At 46.7% G+C, this 21,596-nt stretch overlaps 1 protein-coding gene across 1 annotated transcript in view; it reads right to left on the reverse strand.

Moving 5' to 3' along the window:
• The window catches only part of LOC101995212 (collagen alpha-6(VI) chain), a 102,721-nt gene that overhangs the window by 55,770 nt on the left and 25,355 nt on the right, over window positions 1-21,596 (reverse strand). Inside the window, exons 11-20 of the mRNA XM_005368499.2 lie at window positions 20,929-21,083; window positions 18,990-19,082; window positions 17,704-17,757; window positions 16,274-16,345; window positions 16,162-16,188; window positions 13,594-13,638; window positions 13,448-13,501; window positions 10,250-10,312; window positions 6,941-7,006; window positions 5,426-5,479 (exon numbers count right to left, since the gene is read on the reverse strand). Coding sequence (XP_005368556.1) covers window positions 5,426-5,479; window positions 6,941-7,006; window positions 10,250-10,312; window positions 13,448-13,501; window positions 13,594-13,638; window positions 16,162-16,188; window positions 16,274-16,345; window positions 17,704-17,757; window positions 18,990-19,082; window positions 20,929-21,083 — 683 coding nt within the window. The remainder of the gene's footprint in view (window positions 1-5,425; window positions 5,480-6,940; window positions 7,007-10,249; window positions 10,313-13,447; window positions 13,502-13,593; window positions 13,639-16,161; window positions 16,189-16,273; window positions 16,346-17,703; window positions 17,758-18,989; window positions 19,083-20,928; window positions 21,084-21,596) is intronic.

Consider the following 21,596-nt stretch of genomic DNA (forward strand, 5'->3'; position numbering starts at 1 on the left):
TTAGGCTGGGCTGGCCAGCCAACCAGTATCAGGAGTCTGTTAGCCTGGCTTCTCAGTGCCAGGATTATGGGGCACACCCCCATACCTGGTTATGTTACGCAGACTCTGTCTCAGTTCTCAGGCTTCCCTGCAAGCACATTGCCACCTAAGCCATCTCTTCAGCTCTGCTCCCCTGTGACTTTAGGACCTCATTTTTGAAAGGGCTCAGTGACATAAATCACTATACTACAAATGTCTCTCTGGTGTCCCTGCCCCTCCTAAGTAAAAACTGACCCCTGTCCCTGGTCATGGGGGGTTAGGCCTAATGGAGGAGACAGACTTTAATCTAACAGCCATAAAAGAGAAGGGAACAAACCAGGAAGTGGCCACCTAGCATGGTTGCTGATTTAAGCTACAAAATCATGGGAGAGGGACCTTGGCAAACAGGAGACACAGAAAGCAGACAAGGAATTGAGAAAAATGATCTTGCAGCTTTTCCCTTACATTTTCAAGTGCTTTGCGTAGGAAAGAAAATCACAGACCATCAGAAGGGTGCACTCAAAGACAGCCTGGGTTCCAGCCACAACCCAGACATCCTGACTCTATTTCACAGCAAATGTGAGTGGGCACATCAAGAGAGGAAAGTCCCCTTGGGGCAGCAGAGAAGAAAATGATGCAAGACAGAGTCCCCAGTTCTATGGTCCCCCTGGCCTGGCTTTCTGGGTACCTATGAGGACCCCGTTTTCTGTATAGGCATGACTGATTCTGGACAAAGTCTGGACAAAGAAGCAAGCAACATATTAATGGCAGATACCCCACGAATTCTGAATCTTACTGGCAGGCTCATCCCCAATGATGCTGCCCTGGAGCACTCTGGGAGGCCTATAAAGAGGTTCCCAGGAGGATGAATGGAGAAAGCACAACCAAAGCAATCTGGTCCAAACTGGAATGAAAGGCTGCTTTGGCGGAGGCCACAGTTGCTTCTCATTACCCCTGGCAGAGGATCTGTTCTTATTCTCAGCAGTCTGGTTCAGACACAGCCACCCCTCCCATTTCCCACCAGTGCCCAGGGCTGTGCTTCCTGGCCGTGGTCCTCCCTCCCTGCTTCCCCTGCCCTAGGACCAGGCTAGTATCTTGGCCTCCCTCTGATATCATCTTGTTCATCCGACAGGCCTGTCTCCTTTCCCATCAGTGGCCTTCAAGTAGAAGAGGGGTTTCTCTCCTCCTCTTTCTTTCCAGGAAGCAGTTAGCAAAGTCTGGGGAACATTTCTTGTTGGGTGTGCTGCTGGCACCCAGGGAACAGAGGTCAAGGGAGAAATTTACACCTTCCCATGCATAATGTAGCTCTTCACCACAAGCAATGCTTCAAACAAATGCCAGCGTGCTATGGTTTACCCCCTGGTTCTGATTTCCTGTAGAGAACTCAAGTACTCAGCAAGTTGCCGGTTCAGTGTTGGTGTTCAGTGTTTGCCAAGTGAAGAAAGATGGCCTTGGAACAGCTGGCCTCCATTTCCCTGCACGCCACCCCCACCTCCATTACTGGGTACCCTCCAATCACTTACATGCCACATTTCCCGCTTCTGGCCACCCTTCAATCACTGCCCCACCCTCCACTGCTGGCTATCCTCCAATCACTTGCCATGTTCCCTACTACTGGCCACTAGCCCATCACTTACTTGTCAAACCCCGCCCCTGCCACTAATGGCCAATCACCTGCCAATACATCAGAATTTATTGTACTAAGGGTTCCTCAATGTTCTCCATCCTCATCTAGATGCATATTTTGTGGGTATATGAAGCACTAGCGATGGAACTGCGAGCTTTGGTCATATTAGACAGGCACTTGGCCACTGAGTTTCACCCTCAGCCCAGTATCTACCTATATTTTTATTGTCTTATAGACAACAGTTTTTTTTAAAAGAATAACTTCATTGCAATTATAAAAATAATAAACCCTTATGAATGCTGATCAAACAAAAATGTTAAAATCACTCCAAATCCCCCATGCAGCAGGGGTCAGAGAGAGGACTCAGAGGTTAGAGCATTGGCTGCTCACACAGAGACCCAGATTCGGTTCCCAGCGGCCACATGGTAGCTCCCCACCCTCTATAACTCCAGTTCCAGGGGATCTGATCTGACCCGCTCTTCTCACTGCTGAGGGCAGCAGGCCAAGGTACACATACATTCCTACAGGCAAAACATTTAACATTTTTAAAATGCCTAGAAAAGAGAAATAATCATTAGCTTTTGATAGCCATGATTCCTGATTTTCCTGACAGAATTCTTCAACAGTGGCACTTTTATTGAAAAGGGGACCATGTGATTATGCCATTTTAAAATTTCAGTATGGGCTGGAGAGTTGGGTCAGCACTGGCTGCTCTCCCAGAGGACTCAGGTGCAGTCCCCAGCACCCACATGGCGGCTCATGACCATCTCTATCTCTCCTAGCGGCTCTCTGCTGCCCTCCACAGGCACTGCATGAAATGGCGCACAAACATACAGACAGACACTGTATACATAAAAAATAAAAGAACCAACAAGAACAATAAAATAAATCTAAAAAATGTTAAGTATTACATCTACTTTAACTGGAAAAGTGAAAATAAGAGCTCGGAGCCTGATGACAACATTTCTGCTATGCAGTAGAATTGCCACTTCTTGCTATTCCTTTGTTCCCCAAGCTCTTCCAGTGGACATCTTTCATGCTCTATTGTCCTAGCAATTCTTTTTTGTTGTTGTTTGCTTTTGTCTTTTGTTTTTTGAGACATTGTTTCTCTGTAGAGCCCTGGCTGTCCTGGAACTCGCCCTGTAGACCAGGTTGGCCTTGTAAAGAGATCCACCTGCCTCTTCCTTCCTAGGACTGGAATTAAAGGCGTGCGCCACCACTGCCCCAGCTGTCCTGGCAATTCTTTAAGCTTTTATTCAGAACAAAACTGTGGGTTTCATTTCTTTCAGACTTGAACTATTTGCCAGAGTTCTATTTCCCCTTGAGTAACTCCTCTTCAAATGGGGGAGGGGCTCATTTGTCTTCTGGACGCGATCCCCCTTTCATTAGCCATCTGATTCATTGACAACAAACATTAGCCATCTTTAGGACCCCTGTGGACTGAAGCCCCCTGGAGAGATGTCATGGAGACACTGACTTTGGGGCTAAGGGAATTCTTGCTTTTACATCTTCCTCTAACTTTAGGCATTTAGGAAAATCTTAGACTCACATGAAGCCTCCAAAGGTGGCAGTTTGCCTGTGTCATAATCTCCACTGGCTTCCTGTCTCCTTGCTCTTTGCAGCCGTCCTGGCCTCAGCTTCTGGTTTCCCCGTCCCTTCTGCCTCCTCTGCTCCCTGGGATGTATGGGGCTGTCCCCTGCTCCTCTCAGGATCAACAATGAAAATCTGCAGAGCTGTGTTCATCAGCTCTTTCTGGGTGGTGACTGTCACCTTGAGAGAAACCTGACCCTGGCTTCAGAGCTGAGTGGCTGTGGATGGACTTCCTCCCCACAGTCCAGGTGCAGAACTAGCTGGGCAGTGTTAGCCCTTGTCTCTGGCTTGAAGGCGGGGTCACGGTTTGTGTGTTTTGATTTTGCTGAGTTGCACAAAAGAGGACTAGTTGAGGCACCCTTGGTTCGTCAGTTGTCAAAAGTCCTGCTTTGACTACTGCATGACACAGAGACATCTATCTCCAAAGTGGTGGCTCTCCTCCTCAGAAGCTGTGCAGTTTGGTGTGGCCTCTGGAGTAAATACACATCCCCTCACACCAGGATTTCCTGGGTGATATTCTTAGCAATGAAAATAGTTTGCAGGGGGACGGAAGCCTTCAAGGATGCCTTTCCAGAAAGCCAAGTGGGAAGGACGAACCCCCTCGTCTGCATATGCATTAAGGAAAGCAGCATTAGCAAAGTGGGTTGCTAGCAATCACACTCTGTATGTTCTGAATGTAATCTCTGCCCTTTCATTTCCTAGCCTTGTGAAGAACATGGGTGTGCTTCCAGAGGCAAAAATCCTTTCCTGATGGGGGATAAGAGCTGGTTTCATCAACTGCATCTGCCCAGAAAACACAATGCATCATAAGCGCCATCCACTCAACCAGTGTTCCATTTGTGCTCAATTTGCAGACATTATGTATTTCGAGGGAATTCAAAGGAGGCTGGATAGCTGAACAAAGAATGAGAAAGAAAATGCTGCAAAAGGAGACAAAATTGGTCTAATTTAGACTCTAGTGCAGGTGTAGAAGCGAATTCCATTAAATAATCTCTTATTGGATAAAGGCTTTCTGTTTGGAATCTTTGTGCACTTTTCTAAGCAGTCATACACAGAGCGTTTGAAAGCGCGGATTTAAACAAAACCAATAAAATAAACTAAAAGCAAATTAATATCCCCCCACCCCCCACAGTGTGCTGGCTGGCTTTTGTCAACTTGACACTAATCTAGACAAATCCAGGAAGAGGGAATTTTAATTGAGCAAATCCTTCTATAAGACTGGCCTGCAGGCGCATCTGTGGGGTTTTGTCTTGATTTGTGATTGGTGTAGGAGGGCCCAGCTCACTGTGGGTGGCGCTACCGCTGGACAGGTGCTATTCAGTTGTATAAGAAAGCAGGCTGAGCGAGCCAAGAGGAGCAAGCCAGTAAGCTGCATGCCTCCATGACTTCTGCTTCAATTCCTGCCTTGAGCACCTGTGCTGACTTGCCTCGGTGATGGAGTGTGACCTGAGAATTGCAAGCTGAAACACACCTTCTCCCTCCCCAAGCTGCTTTGGGGGTTCTATCTCAGCATCAGAATCCCTAAGCCATCGAACAACCTAGTCTCTAACTCTTGGTTACCAATCCCTCTCTTCATTTCTTTTTTGCTAACTGTTTTGTTATTTCCATTCTTTTTAATTTTTGAGAATTCCATGTGAGTACATTATATTTAACATAATTCCTACCCTCCCATCACCCCTTACCCCAAGACATGACAGGGATGTCACACCCTTTCAAATCTCAACATTCTGTTGTCTAAACAAGTCCTGCATGTTGACAACAGCAGTAGACCTGTCAAAGCAGATGAAGAACTTCAGGCTGTCAATCAATGGCTGCTGAGGAAGGAAGAATGGGTTTTCCTCCCAGCTTTCTTAACAGACATAAAATTTGGCAGACACTGGAGCTTGGACATCAAGTAACATCACTGGCAACATCAGCTTATTCATCAAGTAGGCCAAACATTGGCCACTTTGCCCCGATTGGCCACACTCATTGGTTTTCTTTGTGTGGCAGTCTTTCCCTATGCATAATTTCCCCTGTAGCCAGCACTTTCTTATCCAAACTTCAGGGACTTTACTAGGCCAGCCCCATCCTGAGATAGCATCCCTGACCCAGTGACCATCCCACTGACTCCCCACAGTCAGCCACTGTCATCACAACTCAAGCTATGGGACCCCAGGTCTAGAAGTTTCTTTCTTGAGGAGCTCTTACCGTCCTTCTTCTGGAGCCTGGTGTCCCGGGAGAGCCTGGCCAGCCTCTTCTACCCTGTCAGAGGAACAAAAGGATGTGGCCACAACATCCCATCACTGATGGGGTTCTGACTTAACACCTGCTCATGTACCAGAAGGGCTCATTCCAGGGACGGGGTCATCTTTCCCTGAAGTGTGAAACTATCTTCCATTGGTCATCAGTCACATCTCTGTGCGTATCATGGGGAACAGCCCTACAACTCCGACGCCATGGTTTCAGGCTCCAACTGCTCATTGACAGTAATTCATGTTGAGACACAACTCATACCGCCCCACTCAGTCACCTAGCATGGCATGAATATGGCTGGGAGGCACTGCTTGTTGGGGTTTTTGTACATGTGTGGGTGTGTATGATGCATTTATGGGGGAGCGTACATATATTCGGGTGTGTGTGGAGGTCCAGATGTTGGCAGAGTGTCTTTCTCAATTACTTTCCACCTTATTATTTTTAGGCAGGGTCTCTAACTGGAGCTGAAGTTCACAGATTCAGCAGTACCATCTGGTCAAAGTGCACAGGATCTTCTTGCCCAGAGCTAGGATTACAGGCGTATGCCACAACAGCCACCTTTTTAAGTGGGTGCTGAGGATTTGAACTCAGGTCCTCATGCTTTCACATGAAGCACTTAGCCAAGTGAGCCATCTTCCCAGACCCCAGTTGGGATTTCTCCCTTTGGGCTGCTTTTTTGCCTATCCTGAATAGATTAACATCTTCCCATGAATAAAGTCTCAAAAGCACCCCCCCACACAGTTTCTTATGCCAACTCCATGAAAAAGTATGGAATAATTTGTTAACCAAGAACACACAAATATTTACTATATCCTGCAAGGAAGAAAAAAATCAAGGTTTCCATAGAGTGGAGCCCTGTGTACAAAGTGAACCATGGACAGAGCCCGAGAAAAAAGCGCCATCCACTCCTTCCTACCACACCGGGCTCCTTCCCTACTAGGACTTCTCAATGTGGCCTAGCCACATTGCTTTTTAAATCCTAAATAATAGGATAAGGGATTAAATTGTGATCTGCGAGACTGCAGTACAATCCCTAGAGATTTGCCTTGGGGGAGGGGGCCACCCATGCCAGCTCTTTCCATCACAGGCTAAGGGGGCGAGTCTTCCTAGCATGTGTGTCCCCTGGACACTGGGAAGGCCATCAACTTTGCTTGACCTTTAACAACAATCTTTCTATTAAGCCGGAGCTTATATGTTGGTGTTCATGAAGGCCTTATGGGTGTGGCTTAGGGCAGCCAGTCATCCCAAATTTAGAAGTTGACAAACAATGTTTTCAATGTATCACAGCAAGAAATAAGCAGGAGTGAAAGGGTTTTTTTTTCTTCCTACAGTATTTTTTCTGCACTAAGTATATTCTCTTAGTCCCAACTCCTCCCCAGGTGTTCTCTATTCTACGACTAAAGCCTTGAGTCTCTCAGCCTCTGCAGAACCTCATGCAGCAAGCTGACTACCAAATGCCCACATAATTACTTGTCTTCCACGGTCTCCTTTCAAGCCCTTGGGTCCTTGTATGTCATTATCAAGTCCAGGAATCCCCTACAAAGGAGAAAATAAAGAAAAAATGAACAGATTTTTTTTTAATGAATTGCAGATTCATCAAAGAGAGCAGAAATGGGCGGAAGTGACAAGTGGCTTATAAACATTTGATTTGCCTCCTTGGCTTGCTAGGAGCAGACTCAGAGTGGATACCCATGGTGGACACATGGGGAGAAAGCAAGACCTGGGCACAGAGGGCATGACCAAGGGAAGCAAGGGGGCAGGGCTGTGTCCTACCGTAGGGCTGAAACCAGCCCATCTCAGCTTTTCCGTGAGTCCTAAGCAAATCTGCACTTGAGAACTGGTAGGCTTACCTTCTTCTCTTGGGAGAGTTAAATGCTTGTGATGGGTTCATCCCAATCACACACATACTCTGACCCATGCTGAGGATCATACGCCTGCCACACTGGATAAGCAGTAACAGTTGCCAGGGAAGGGAGACACACTGGGGGAGCTTGCCTAGGAGCTGGCAAGGAATCCTAGAGATGTGGATTTTGTTGAGTCTCCCTCTTTTGCTAGGGTGGCCTTCCAGTGATGCAGCTGCTCCTGAGTCACCCATGCTCCTGTAAATAACCCCTCTCATGTTCCCATAAGAAACTCCAATAAACTCACTGGCTCACTAGGTTAGACTTGGGTGCAATCATTTCCTTGATCTGTCATCTGGGTGGACAAATGTTTGTTGGTGTTGCTTCAGGAAATGTCTCAGAACACCCAATATTCATCCCAACATCCCAGCATCAACTTGCTGGAAACAGCACCATTGTGAGACACCATCCTTAGCAGGCAAAAACCATAAAGTTTTCTAACTTGGGGTGCAGGGACCACAGTCGAACTGTTTGCGCTTGGTGCTGAGACCATCCATTGAGCCAGTCAAGTTAATCGATGCTCCAATAAGCCAAGAAGGAACAGCAACGATGCAGCCCTGCTGAGGGCCAGCTGCAGGGCTGCTCTGCTGACTGCGCCCGAGATTACCTCCAATCAATCAATAAGTAATTTGTGATCACCAGCAGGGATGAGGCTCTGTTCCAGACACTTAGCAAGCCTCTATTAAAAAGTAGTGTTTAGACGGGGATGTAAGTAGCTTATAAGCTAATAGGGAGAAAGAGAGGACTCTGGATTTATGGCATGATTGCTATTATTAAAATGTGCAGGCACATTTTGTTTTATCCCCCACCCTACCAAACAGGATCACTTTCTATATTTTCATTTCCTCCTCAAGCTGAAATACGTGTCTCTTAAGCCACCAAACATGGACATGCCTAAATCAAACAACTGGATAGTGGTATTCTGGGGAGAAGATCAGGAGAAGGAAGATCACGGCGGGATTTATCTATTCACGTATTTATCTTGAGACAAGTCCTCTGGCATAACCTTGGCTGGTCTGGAAACTCTCTACGTAGACCAGGATAGCCTTGAAGTCTGCCTGCCTCTGCCTTCCCAGTGCTGGGAATAAATGGGCATGTAAACACGCCCTGCTCAAGTCTAGAACTTTATTCCACTGAGCACACGAGGCCCTTAATTTGAAGGATAACATATAAAGAATTGCACACTTTGTGGGTACTTGTGTGCCATAACGTATGTGTGGCAGTCAGGGGACAATTTCCTGGAGTCAGCTCTCTCCATCTACCAGTGTGTCCCAGGACTGAACTTGGGGTCTCAGACTTGATGACAAGGGCCTTTACCCACTCAGCCATCTCCTACCAGCCCTTCTGCTTCATAAATAGTTATTTTCAATGCATGCCTCACATTCAATTTTGACACATAGTGCACCAAATTGCCAAGAGGATATCTGGCAAATGTCCCATCGATGCCCAGGTGTCCACACCCTTCTTCAGCATCTTTCAAAGCAGGTTTTCATAAACCATGGGGTTTCTAATCAATACATGGTACAATGACCTTGCTCATGTGGTGGGACAGGAGCTCACTACAAGATTTTTGATAAATGTGTGGGAACTGTAAAGATTATGCTCATATCCATAATACATGTCACCATCCAGATATTCTGTCCCTAAACTATGTACTTGATATAATGTGTATACCAAAGGACATGCCGAAGAATCTTCACATCAGTACTATATTAGTATAAATGATCCATATATCTATCAATATGGATAAATACCTGATACACACTCAATGCAATACTGCATGGTAGTGAATCAAGTGATCACTACTACAGACAATGTGAACGCATCTCATGGTCGTAGAGCAGAGCTAAAGCAGCCAGATGCAGAAGAGTGCACACACAATGATCCCAGTCATGCTAAGCTCAAGGACAGTGCAGACTGATACCCTGAGCTAGTACAGTGGTGACTCTGGGAGGGTGTGGGGCGACTGGAGCATGCACAAGGGGACTTCTGGGATTCGGGTGTGTTTTATTTCTTTATGTGGGTGATGACTACACAAGCATCTTCCCATGACTGAGCCCACACTTTTAAAGTTGGGTACTGTAAGGCTGCATGTTATGGCTCGTCAAAAAGCCCCAGAAACATTTTCATTTTTTGAGAAAGTCCTCGTTCATGGAGGTTCTGGAGAGTCGCTGAACTGTGGGCACGGTGAGGGCAAACCCATGGCACCAACTTCCACTGACACAGTGTGCTTACACGTGGGTATGGGGTATGCCTGCTCTGCTGGGTTGGAACCTCGCAAGAGCAGGAACCTTACCATCCTGAGGATCGCCTGATAGAATCCTGGAATTGAGAGGTGAGGCTGCTGGTCTCCAAAGACAGAGTCTTGGGGAGTAGACAAAAAGAGGGGACTTTGTTTCTCCCATGCACTGTATTTTGAGGTGTTTAGGAAAATAACTGGATGGACTAGAATGCCTTCCTCTTTTTTTTTTGTTGTTGTTGTTGTTGTTTTGGTTTTGGGTTTTGGTTTGTTTGTTTGGTTTTGTTTTTTTGAGACAGGGTTTCTCTGTAGGGTTTACAGCCTGTCCTGGAACTCGCCTCAAACTCAGAGATCCGCCTGCCTCTGCCTCCTGAGTGCTGGGATTAAAGGCGTGCGCCACCACTGTCAAGCTCTCTTTCCTCGCTCTTAAGGACAAAAATGAATAAGAAGAGGACATAGGCAAAGAAACATTTAACATCTCCACGTAGGACTTCAAGGCTGTAAGCTCAGGAGTATGTCCACGGTGCCTTAAAATGGAACACCTTCCCTTCATGGAAGGGACCCCTAATTATGGTACGAAGCCCACGCAGCCCACCCAACCCTCAAGCCCATACAGATCTCACAGGCCCCAACACTTACTGGATCTCCTCGCAGGCCCTTTGCTCCACGGTCACCAGCAGCCCCTCTCTTGCCTGGACTTCCCTGGAATTAATACAGACCAAAACAAGAACAAGATGGGAGGCTTTTAATAAACTTAATAAGCATAAAGGACTTAGATCCTCTCTGGTTTGGATAATTAAATATTTTTCCACTGAGGTTGTTTTTAATCTGGAAAACGGACCACAAATAAGCAACTTGGCATCAAATGAGCAACTCAGTGTTGACCTCCGTCATTTACTGTACTTGTGAACTCTGTGCTCCCAATACCTTGCTTGTTACTGTTCTACAAAGGTTTTTTTTTTTTTTTTTTTTGGTTTTTCGAGACAGGGTTTCTCTGTGGCTTTGGAGCTCTACAAAGGATTTTTAAAAAATATTTTGTTTTAATGAGGCAGCAGAGACTGGAAGTTCACTTCAGTTGCCCAGCGATATCTCGCAACAGCTGAAAAGTGGGCTTTCAGATCAACTGCGCACACCATGAAGACTCAGCAGAAGCCTGAGGGGTGGCTGTCCCAGTGCCCCAGAAGGAAAGGAGTACCGTGGACTCTTTTCAGCTGCCTCACGCCACAGACCCCAGTCAATAGCTCCCCCATGTTCTTAATGTGTTTTTTTCCTCCTTGAATCTGGTTCTTTCTCACATAACTGTGAATTAATATCCAATCACAGTGGGCAAGGTTCTCTGTCAGTGTGTTTGGGGGCGCCGGTTGTGTTGTTTTGCTTATACAGGGGCTCACTAGGTAGCCTTGGCTGGCTTGGAACTCACTATGCAGACCAAGTTTGTCTCAAACAGCTACCTGACTCTGCCTCCTGAGGATGCTGGGACCAAAGGTATATGCCACCATGTGTAGCGAGCTGCGTGGTGTCACACCTGAAGGAGATGTATAATCAACTCCTGAGATGGCTAAGACCTGACTTATGCCTGATCACACAATGATCATCAACTGCCTGCATATGTGTGGGCCTATGGGCAGTGCCCACCTGGCAGTTCAGGATTGGCAGCCCATACCTACTTAAGGGCTGGGAGAGGGTTTGCCCAAGGAGAGAGGTCAAAGAGAGAGGGGGAGAGAGGAAAAAAAAGAGGAAAAAAGGAGAAAGAGAGGTCAAGGAGAGAGCCCAGAGAGAGAAGAAAAAGAGAGAGAAAAAGGAGAGAGGTCAAAGAGAGAGGAGAAATGAGAGGAGAGAGGGGAAGAGAGATACAATTGTTAAAAAGGTCCTGGAATAAAACTGCAGTGAGAAGAGCTCTGGTGGTTACATCATCCTTGCGGGTCGAGGTAGAGACGTGACAGTTGGTGGCCCGTACGGGGACAAGCTTACGGGAACCTCCAAACCTCTCTCAGTGGAGCCCAGAACTTGCTGCAGTCAGGGGGTGCACCAAATAATCCTCAAGGTAAAGATTGGGGATCCTCAACAAAAAGCGGGTTTTCCACTCTCACCGGTAGAAGAGGGGACAGTGGGGGTAATAGGGCCGCGACCAAAGCGGACGGTTTAAAGTCAGAGCCACGATCAAAGTGGACGGTTTAAAGTATAGCCACGACCAAAGTGGGGGGCTTAAAATGAAAATAAAAGGAAGAATAGGAGTTTAGAATGGGTGCTTCAACATCACACTTGATTTTTCTAGCTCTTAACGAGCTGTTACGGAGCACTTTGGAGAGGTTTTTGGCTAAAAAGACCTCGTCGGCTTGAACCTCTGTCCCAGCCCGGGGCAACCAGCCAGACTGAGTCGGGTGGGCTGCTCAGCCACACCTCCACCTTCCAGCTCGGTGGGGAGGAGCCTCCGCCTCTCCCCTCCACTCGCTGTGACCTGAGTCCGAGCGCGATTGGAAAATGACAGTAGATTGTAGTAAATACCTGTAAGAATGCAACATCCCCGCTCAGCAGGAAGTAGCCAGACAGATTGACAACGCCCAAATTCCCTAAAACATGGTTTAAGCGGGGCCCCTTCAGAGCAGAAGCAGGATCAGCTGGGTTGCTAGGGAAGCCAAAGAGTGCACGAGGGAGAAGGTGTCTTCCATGCACTCAGCTGACAAGAATAAATGAGCCACGGGGGTATGGCAGCTGGGTTATGTTATTTAGGGGACTGCTGAAGGAACAGTGGTTTCTTACTGCTCCTGGGGTTATGACAAAGCCACTCCTAATGACAGGAGCAGGCAGAGGAAAGCCAGGGAGGGGAAGCAAGATTGCCTCCCCTTCCTCTCCTCTGTGCTGGCCCCTCTGCTCCCAGTTCTGACTGCCCTCGCTGCTGCCGCAAGCACAGCGCGGCTCTGGCAATTGGCTCAGCTTGGCTGTGAATGGAAGTATCTGGGGCTGTGTGTGATATGAAAAATTTAAAGAATTGTCTAGTTATCTTTTAGGTAATTGGTCTGGTGAATTCGAACAACAACTGGAAAAGTTGCGGGGACGATGGTGACTACAGATTCCACACGCATGGATACCAGCCTGGCAGAAGAACTATCTTCCTGGATCACTCCATGGATCATCTGAAGGAGTGGGTGGGAATAGGAGCCCTGGCAAGCTTAATGGTGCTTGCCTCTCTGGTATGCCTGTGGTGCATTTGCCACATAAGGGTTTCACAGCATTGCAATGCAGTTATGATCATTCAGGCCTTCACGGCCATTGAAGCAGGACAGTCTCCAAGTTTGGCTAGAGATGTAAGAGCAAGTCTGATTGCATGTGGGTTGGTGTCTAACTCCCACCTCTGTAAAAAGGCACCGGACAGGTCTAGTGTTCTCTGAGTGGATGACACCTGGACAAACACTAGTACACGTTTCATTTTTAACAACCATGCCTGGCCCTTCCCCAGTGGTGAGTGCTGTCTCACTCCACAGGCATCAAGGCAAGAGAAGGCGTGTTGCCATAAGAGACATAAGACCTCAAGACACCACAGGAGACCTTGTTTGTTTCTTGTTTCCCTCTGCAGAAAAAGTATAGCCCATGTGCTAAGAATCACATATATACCATATAGACCTGAGTCAAGGTTAGTCACCTTCAACCATGAACAGCAAAACCCAATAGACACATGAGAAATCAATGTTTACTGTCTTATGTGATCAGGTTTCATGACTACTTGTCTCTAAACAAGCCTGGAGCCAGAGCCAGTAGACATGTCTAGGGCAGTTTTACTTTATAAACCCTCTTTTCCCCTAGAGTGCAGGGTTCTAGTTTCTGAGTCTCGATCCCTACCTGAGATCCCTCATCACCCTTTTCTCCTCTTCTTCCAGGAATCCCACTGTCACCCTAGAAGATGGAGAAGGAAAAGCTCAAATTCTCATTTTTCTCTGCGAGAGCCTGCGGAGGAGGGTACCTGGGGTGGACGGCAACCATGGTACCTGTTCTCCGTTCAATCCAGCAATGCCATTCTCCCCGACTTCTCCCTGCAAAGACAGATGTGGTTAGAATATAGTGCGCATCTGCCAGATGCCAAGCAAAAGCAGCCTCAAGGGTTCTGTGCTACGTATTGGCCTCCTCGAGAGGGGATGCTGGGTACTGTCAAAGGTGGCTTTTAGTGACAGAAAACTGTCCTAATAAACAGAGCCTGCAAAGAGAGGAAGAAACAAAACACAAATCAAGACAACTTTGGGTCGGCAAATGCCAACGAAATGGTGGATGACAAATGCTAGAAGGGGGTGCAGGGAAAACAGAAGCCTCATCCGCTGCCAGAGGGATTGCAACCTGGTTCAGTCACTATGGAAATCCACATGGAAAATTATCATAAAGCTAAAAATAAGTCTGCCATATATAACCCAGCTGTACCACTCCCTAGTCAATGCCCAAAGGACTCAGCATCGTCCTCCACAGATACTTGCTCAGCTCTGTGATTGCTCTTTTCACAATAGCTAGGGCAATGGAAGCAACCTAAATGTCCTCAGCCAATGGATTAGTTAGGAAACTGTGGTGCAGATGCGCTATGGAATACTATTTGTCTGTAAAGAAAAAGGAAGTCATGAACTGTGCCGGTAAATGGATGGGACTAGAAGAGGTCACACTGAGTGAGGAAAAGCAAATGCTGCGCGTTTGCTCTCACTGGAGGCCCTCCATCCAAATCTTCACGTGTGAGCACACAGCCTGGAGTAACTGCAGAAACCAGGAATGTGAAACAGAACCATTGCCGGGATGGGGAGGTTGGGGAGCAATAGAGAGGGCAATAGCCGGGTACAAGCCATCTGATTAGGGACATGGGAAAGTGCTCCTCAGGGAACAGGAGGGAGGAGGAGGGAAGGGAGGGAGGGAGGGAGGGAGGGAGGGAGGAGGAGGAAAGGGGAGGAAGGGAGGGAGGAGGAGGAAAGGGGAGGGAGGGAGGGAGGGAGGAGGAAGATATGGAAGAAGGTGGGAGGAGGGTGAGGAGGAATAGCAGAACTCAAGCGATCTGAGGGGGGAAATGGAAAAGGGGGGGCTCTTTTGGGAGGGGGCAGGAGGAAGGACTGAAGGAGGGAAGTGGGTAAAATAGCAATAAGGATGTCTGATAAATCTATAATGAGTCATTATCTACTTAAAACCCTATAATATATGTAAATTCAGCATATAAATACATATAGACAGTTCTAATGAACTTTTCTTATCTGGGCTGACAATGCTTCCTCTAAGAGCCAAAGACCACCTAAAAAAAAAAAACCAATAGCAGACCCGAGAGGCCCTCCTTTGGATTGTTGGCCAGGGCTGTCTAAACAACTCCCAAAACATACAACCTATTGTTCTTATCCTGTTCACTTACCTGCCCCAGAGAGGTGGCGGGTAAGTCCCTATTGCTGAAGACACCATGCACTTCAGACCCAGATCCCAGACCCCAGGAATCGGAACTGACCTGGATGCCTCCTCCCTGAAAACCAGCTTGCATGGTATCAGAAGGCATCATGCAAGCTTCCAAAGAAGGGAGGCAGCCGGCCATCTTTCCCAGCTATGGACGCCTATGAACCACAATGACCAACATGGCACAATAACCAGAGGGTACAGCGTGTCATGTCCACCTTGGCAGTAACGAACCACTCTCTAACTGGTAATAACTGCTCAGCAAGAGCGAAAACATGGTACTCGAAACCTAGCCAACCACTCAGTGCTAGTGAAGTCATGGATCTTGGAAGGGAACTTACAACAGCACACTCCCTAACAACAATCTAAACATTTGTCCTTATACCACAGATAAGTGTAGTCCTAACCCTTCCCTCACATCAAGGAAACTTCTCCCTGCAGCAGACAGAAGCCACTACAGAAAGCCACATCAATCAAAATGCAGAGTTTTTGAGCATAGTCCTAATGGATACATCTACAAAACACCACTGCCCTCAAGGCCCAAGGAACATTGTGGGAGAGGGTGAAGAAAGATCGTAAGAGCTAGGAGATCAGGGAGTTTGCTGTGAGACTGTCTCCTCATAGTGCCAGAAGCTACTCTCCTAAAACCTCACCAATATGACTTCCTAAACATGAACTAAACAAGGGCAGCAACAATAAAAATGTCAAGGTGGATGGGAAAGGCCCAAATCCTACACAAAGAACTGCAATCAACTAAGGGATGCTGAGCAGGAGAAAGAGTCTTCCCCAGGGAAGAGGACAGCAATCGATCGGCTATCCAACACCAAATGGCCAGCCTGAAAACGTATGTACGAGTAACATTATATAGACAGAGCAGGTTGCTTTTATATGCATGTACATATATGCATGCAATAACAGTTAGTGGGGAAAAAAGTGGCCATGAATTTGAAAGGGAAAAAGGAGGGGTATGAGAGGGTTTGGAAGGAGAGGGAAGATAGAAATATTGGAATTATAATCTCAAAAATTAAAAAAAGAAAACTTAAATGAAATGGTTGGTACCAAAAGAAAGAAAGAAAGAAAGAGAGAGGGGGAGGGAGAGAGGGAGGGAGGGAGGGAGGGAGGGAGGGAACTACATGGGCCTGGCACTGTACCTCTTCTCCACTGAGTCCTCTGGCTCCCTGATAACAGAAAGGACAGCAGTATAAGTATGGGAAATGCAATCAACCACCAAGATGACGTCACGAGATCTTATAGAATCCTCACCTTAGGCCCCTTGCTGCCAAAGCATCCCTTAGTACCTTGTTCTCCCATTGGTCCAGAGGCTCCTCTCTCTCCCTGAGGAAAAATGGAAAAGCACAAATCCAAATGAGTGTGTACTTTTTATGATCTGGGATCTGTCTGGGATACTTGACAAATTTTTTTGTTTTGTTTTGTTTTATTTTTAAGAAAACATCTGGCTCTTCATGACTTACATTCCAGGACTCCAGCCAGGACTCAAGAATGGAAGTAAATCAGAACTACAATGATGACAGCCCTTTGCTTTGGATGCCACCTGCTTATTGCCTGGGTGGAGCTTCCCTCTCCCCAGGTGGCCACCACATTGTTCCCTTTTAACATCCTTCACATGTGTGTTCGTTCATTCTGCCCTCAGCCAAGATTCCAGGACTCTTTGCCCGGTCCCTGTGACTTTAAGACTTTGACCTATGACCTCGGTCTGAGCATCACCGATGATGCTGCCTGAGCAGACCAGCCCCATCATTCACACTCGTATGTTTACCATCAGTGTCCATCATCTGGACACAAGCCCGTCTTCTCCAGGGGACTTCTGCCGTGTCCTGGGTTCCAGCCATGCTGACCAGGTGCCAGTCTGCCAACTCTCAGTCCTTGGACTCCATGTTGTCCTTGAACTCACGGTTCTCCCTTCCCCTTCACAGTGAAATGCAATTTCCCAAATGCTTTGCCCAGAGAAACTCACTGTCACCCTTCAAGTATCTGCCTAACTTTTACCCCTCATTTGAAGCCTTTTCCTCCCCTTGGTGGTCTTTAAGCCATTAAATTCTTGGTCTTGCTCAATACCGTTGCCTCCCCCTGCCTCTGCGCAGCCATGTGTAGAGCAGTGTGACAGTTACCTTGTTTGTCTTCTCACCGTGTGAACGGTCCCTAACGTAGGACCATCTGTGCTTGTTTTCTAGGTTTTTCTCATTTCCGGGATGCTCGCATGGGGTGCACATATATAAGTATTTGTGTATCAATGTCTTTTGCAAACAGTGAAGTAAATAGTAAGAAGCTTCAATATGTATTGTCAGATGAATGCATGATTGGATACATGGAAGGAAAAGGGGGGGAGAAGGAAGGAAGAAAAGAGAGGGAAGGAAGGGAGAGAGAAGCGAGGGGAGAAGGGCTCCTGATAAATGATGCAGTGAGTTGGTTTAATTCTTACAAAATGGCTTGGGCATATGGCAGGGATGTGGTGCCTATGGTGAAGACGTTACCTTTCACACCCAATTCACTGTGCGGTGTAAGTGGGTAAGTCAAAGCAAGGAGGTATGGTCATAACCAACAAGGAGACTTGTCACCCAAGCACAAGGAGACTCGGGAAAGACCGAGATGTTGCATCTGAACCCTCAGACTGGTCTTTGTTTCCCTTTTTAAGGTTTGTAGGAATACATAAGCTATAAAAGGTCATGACTTACAGCAATGCCCTCTTCTCCCAGGTAGCCATCACTGCCCTTAAAACCTGGGGGTCCCTGGAAAAAAGGAAAGGAAAAAACATGAGCACTCCACAGACTGGGCAGGGAGACATCAGAGCAGATCCACCACTCTGAGGGCAGACTTCATGTGCAATGCAAGAGCTTGAAAATGTCCCTGGCCTTCCACCTCAAGCTAGTAGTGGTTACACGAACAAAAAGAGAATTATCATACAAGCCTCCAGATATTCAAAAGGATGTGTACATATCTGTGCATGTATATATACATGGGGAGCTGTGGTTGTAGATGGAAGTGCATGAATATATGCATGTATATGAATATGTGCATGTATGTATGTGGGGTGGTAGCTGTGCATGTGTATGCATGAGTATGTACATGTGCACGTCACATGTGCGTACCTGTGCCAGCACACTGTCTCACGCTGTCTCCAGGAATACCAACAGAACTGGCTTTCCTCTCTAGGCAAATATACTTGTTCTTGACAGACCAAAATTATCCTTTTACGCAAAATAACTTTTTTCTCCTTTTTAGGACTTATTGCTACACATAGAAAACCAGACCACACACATTTCCTTCTATTCTGGCTTTTTGATACATTTTTAAATTCTGCCGTTCTCCTTCTATGAAGTCCAAGCATTCTAGAAATAATGAATCCAAAGCTTCCTTCAGTAACATGATTCTGGTGATAGGGGAGCCATATTGTTATGCAGGGTGGCCAGATATCCAACCCAGATGTTAGGTAGCAGTATGGAAATCATTAAATGTGTGTTTGTACATATTGAACACATCGTAATGTCTAAAATAGTATGTTCATGCAAGGATACATAAACATATACATCTGGGGACGTCAATACTGTCACACCCTTTGCTATGGCAGAGTGACCCGAGTTTGACTTTCAGCAGACTTGATTTGGATGTCACTGCCAAGGTTAAAAAGGGAAGTGAGTTACTGGTGTGAACCTTTCGTCACTCGGCCTGAGGATGACTCGGCTCTTCTGCATGGCTATTGCTGCTTGAACACTGGGCCTGTCCAGGATCCTGACGACTGTGTCTCCCCAAAACCCTCAAAGAACTTCCAAACAACTCTAATTTAGAAGATCAAGGAAAATGGCAACTATCTAATCTGACATGAGGAAGGAGTACCATCATTGCCTGCCTCCTCCAGGGGCTCGGTCTGGCAGGTAACGTCTTTCTGTGTCTACCCCAACTCATATCTGAAAGGGTTGCTGCAGTCCAAGTGATGGGAACCACAAGTCTGAGATAAAGTCACCTTTTTCCCTGCTGAGCCCGGATCCCCCATGGCGCCGTCCCCTCCTGTGCACTTGCAGAGCAAACAGCAGCAGGTCCTTTCTGCAACATTGATCTTGGGAAACAGAAGGATAATTATGTTTAGTGTCATCGATTTTCCAATCCCATACATGTACCCCACTGTGGGGTTCACAGTGGCAAGAGCCTTGTCAAGGCTAAGATGGCTGATTCTACCTTTTCTTCAAGTCCTGACATCTTTTCCCTATGAGGAATTCCTGACCAACTCAAAAGTGTTTGACTTCTACAGATGGTCTCATTTCGGCCTTGGCCAGTTCACTGCACATGAAATGATCAATGGGGTTGCTTCTTGTCAACACACCTTACCCCAACTTTTTAAATAATTTATTTAATTTTTTTATGTGCATTGGTGTGAGGGTGTCAGATCCCCTGGAACTTGAGTTATAGACAACTGTGAGCTGCATGTGGGTGCTGGGAATTGAACTTGAGTCCTCTTGAAGAGCAGCCAGTGCTCTTAACCACTGAGCCATTGCCCCAGCTACCTTCCCCTAGGCTTTGCCCATTGCTGACTACTCTGCCTATCCTGGCCCACAAGCTTTGATCAGCAAAATGAATGCGTGCTGCTTTCTCCTGGCTCCATTTGTAACTCTCAGCTTGTCGGCAGAGTTGAACAGTGTACTCCGAAACACTGCTTGGAACAGAGTCCCTCGGAAACATCCAGGAGAGTTTGATGGGACTTTGGAAGTGTCAACTGCTTGCCAGCATTTTAGAAGCATTTGCTACAGAGGGTGGGAGTACAAGAATGCTCCCTTTGTGTGACGGCCAAAGCAAACTTATTGTATATTTAAAACATGAGGGAGCTGCACCCTGGACTTGCTTCGACATCGCCTGAATACCTACCACAATGTTTATTTATTTATTTGTTTGTTTGTTTTACAATTGGCCCAGCAGATTCATTTAGGAAAATTCAGTTTGCAGTAAATGCTATACTTCATTTTCATGTGAGGGGGGGTGGGAAACAGCCCTTCTTTGGAAAGGTTTCTGATATACTTAGTAAGGATTCCATAAATTATAAACAAATTAATTCTAAACCATTAACCACTCATTAAAGTGAAATCAGCAATGTGCTACAGACTTGGACTTGGTAATGCTCACACTCGGGCTTGGTTCTTTGTATATTTCTGAAATAACGTGGTGAGGATGCATCGTGTCTGGGTATGAGGCTGTAAAAACTGAGCAGAGCACAAGGGTCTGGCAGTGTGGAGGAAATCGCTCACCCAGAAAGTCCACCCGGGAGGCCCAACACCCCTCACCCTTCCCCCACACTCAGCGCAGGCTGCTCTTGCTCTGCTTGAACTCCACATGCAGCGGGCTGTCACTTACAGCCTGGGCTGCAGGGAAAGTGCACCTTGAACATTAGAGTCACCATACACTGTGGTGTTCAGAGCTGTACGGAACCCGAGGAGCTGCTGGTGGAAGGAACGGCCCAGGGGTCTGCTCATAACTTATCACTGTGACACTCAGAGCTGCATGGAACCTGAGAAGCTGCCAGTGGAGGGAACAGCCCGGGTCTGTTCATAACTCAAGCTCATCTTAGTGTCCTAGCATGCGTAGGTTGTGATCCAGCCAGTACGGCCAGTGATGGTTAAGTATTTCCTTATTTTTCTCTTTGTTCTTCCTCTTGCTACCTCCTTTGTTCAAAGTGCATCTGCTGAACATGCTTTGAGCTACGCTATTATAGAACACTTCAAACATGCTCTCATTTAGGCTGAATTCATAAAGGCCCACCACATCTTTACTTAAAAGGTATTAGTTCACACCCTTATCCATCAATATTAAACTGACATATGAGACAACCGAAGTCTTAAACTATTAGGGGTAAGACTGCAGCCCAGAAGTGGGACATTTGCTCAAACCCTCCAGCTTTTGCTCTGTTAACTTACTAGTTGCTTTGACAGCTGGCTCCCAAGGTTCCTCATACCAATTGTGAACTGGGTTCTGTACTCAAATCCTTTCCCAAATTCAATGTAGAGAAGGTCAGCCAGGTCACTGGTATCGGCAGCTCCATCCACAGCAATGGTTATGAGGGCATTCAGGCCTGTTCAACATATTCTCCAGGTGAAGTGGGTTGGGGTCATTTAAATCACTCAGCGTATTTAAATGACTAGCCTCGGCAAACTGCTGCTTTCTGTTGTCCACACTCGTCAACCCCATGACACAATGCCAGCAAATAATAGCACAACTGTTGAGAGACTCAAACTGGAGATGAAGGGGCAGGTGTACAGGATTTCACAACAACGTTACTGAAGTGAGCCGCTGAGTAAGCCAAAGGCCCACACAGCTTGCTACAGTACAGAGGAAATCATGCATCCAAAAAGTATGAATGCCCTACAGTTTTTATCCTATGTATAAGATTCTTAAGGCCACAATGTCAGAATCGCCTAGGAGCATCTCAGAAATACAGACTTTCCTGAGATATATACCCATAATGGCTAGTATCTTTCAATAAAATACAGATTGCACAGGAAAATGACCAATTCCAAAGAGAAATATAGGATTTTAGGTCTTAATCCATATCTACTGATCTCGAATCCATATTTAAACAAAACCT

Source organism: Microtus ochrogaster, unplaced genomic scaffold, assembly GCF_000317375.1.
Source record: "Microtus ochrogaster isolate Prairie Vole_2 unplaced genomic scaffold, MicOch1.0 UNK33, whole genome shotgun sequence".
Taxonomy (NCBI): domain Eukaryota; kingdom Metazoa; phylum Chordata; class Mammalia; order Rodentia; family Cricetidae; genus Microtus; species Microtus ochrogaster.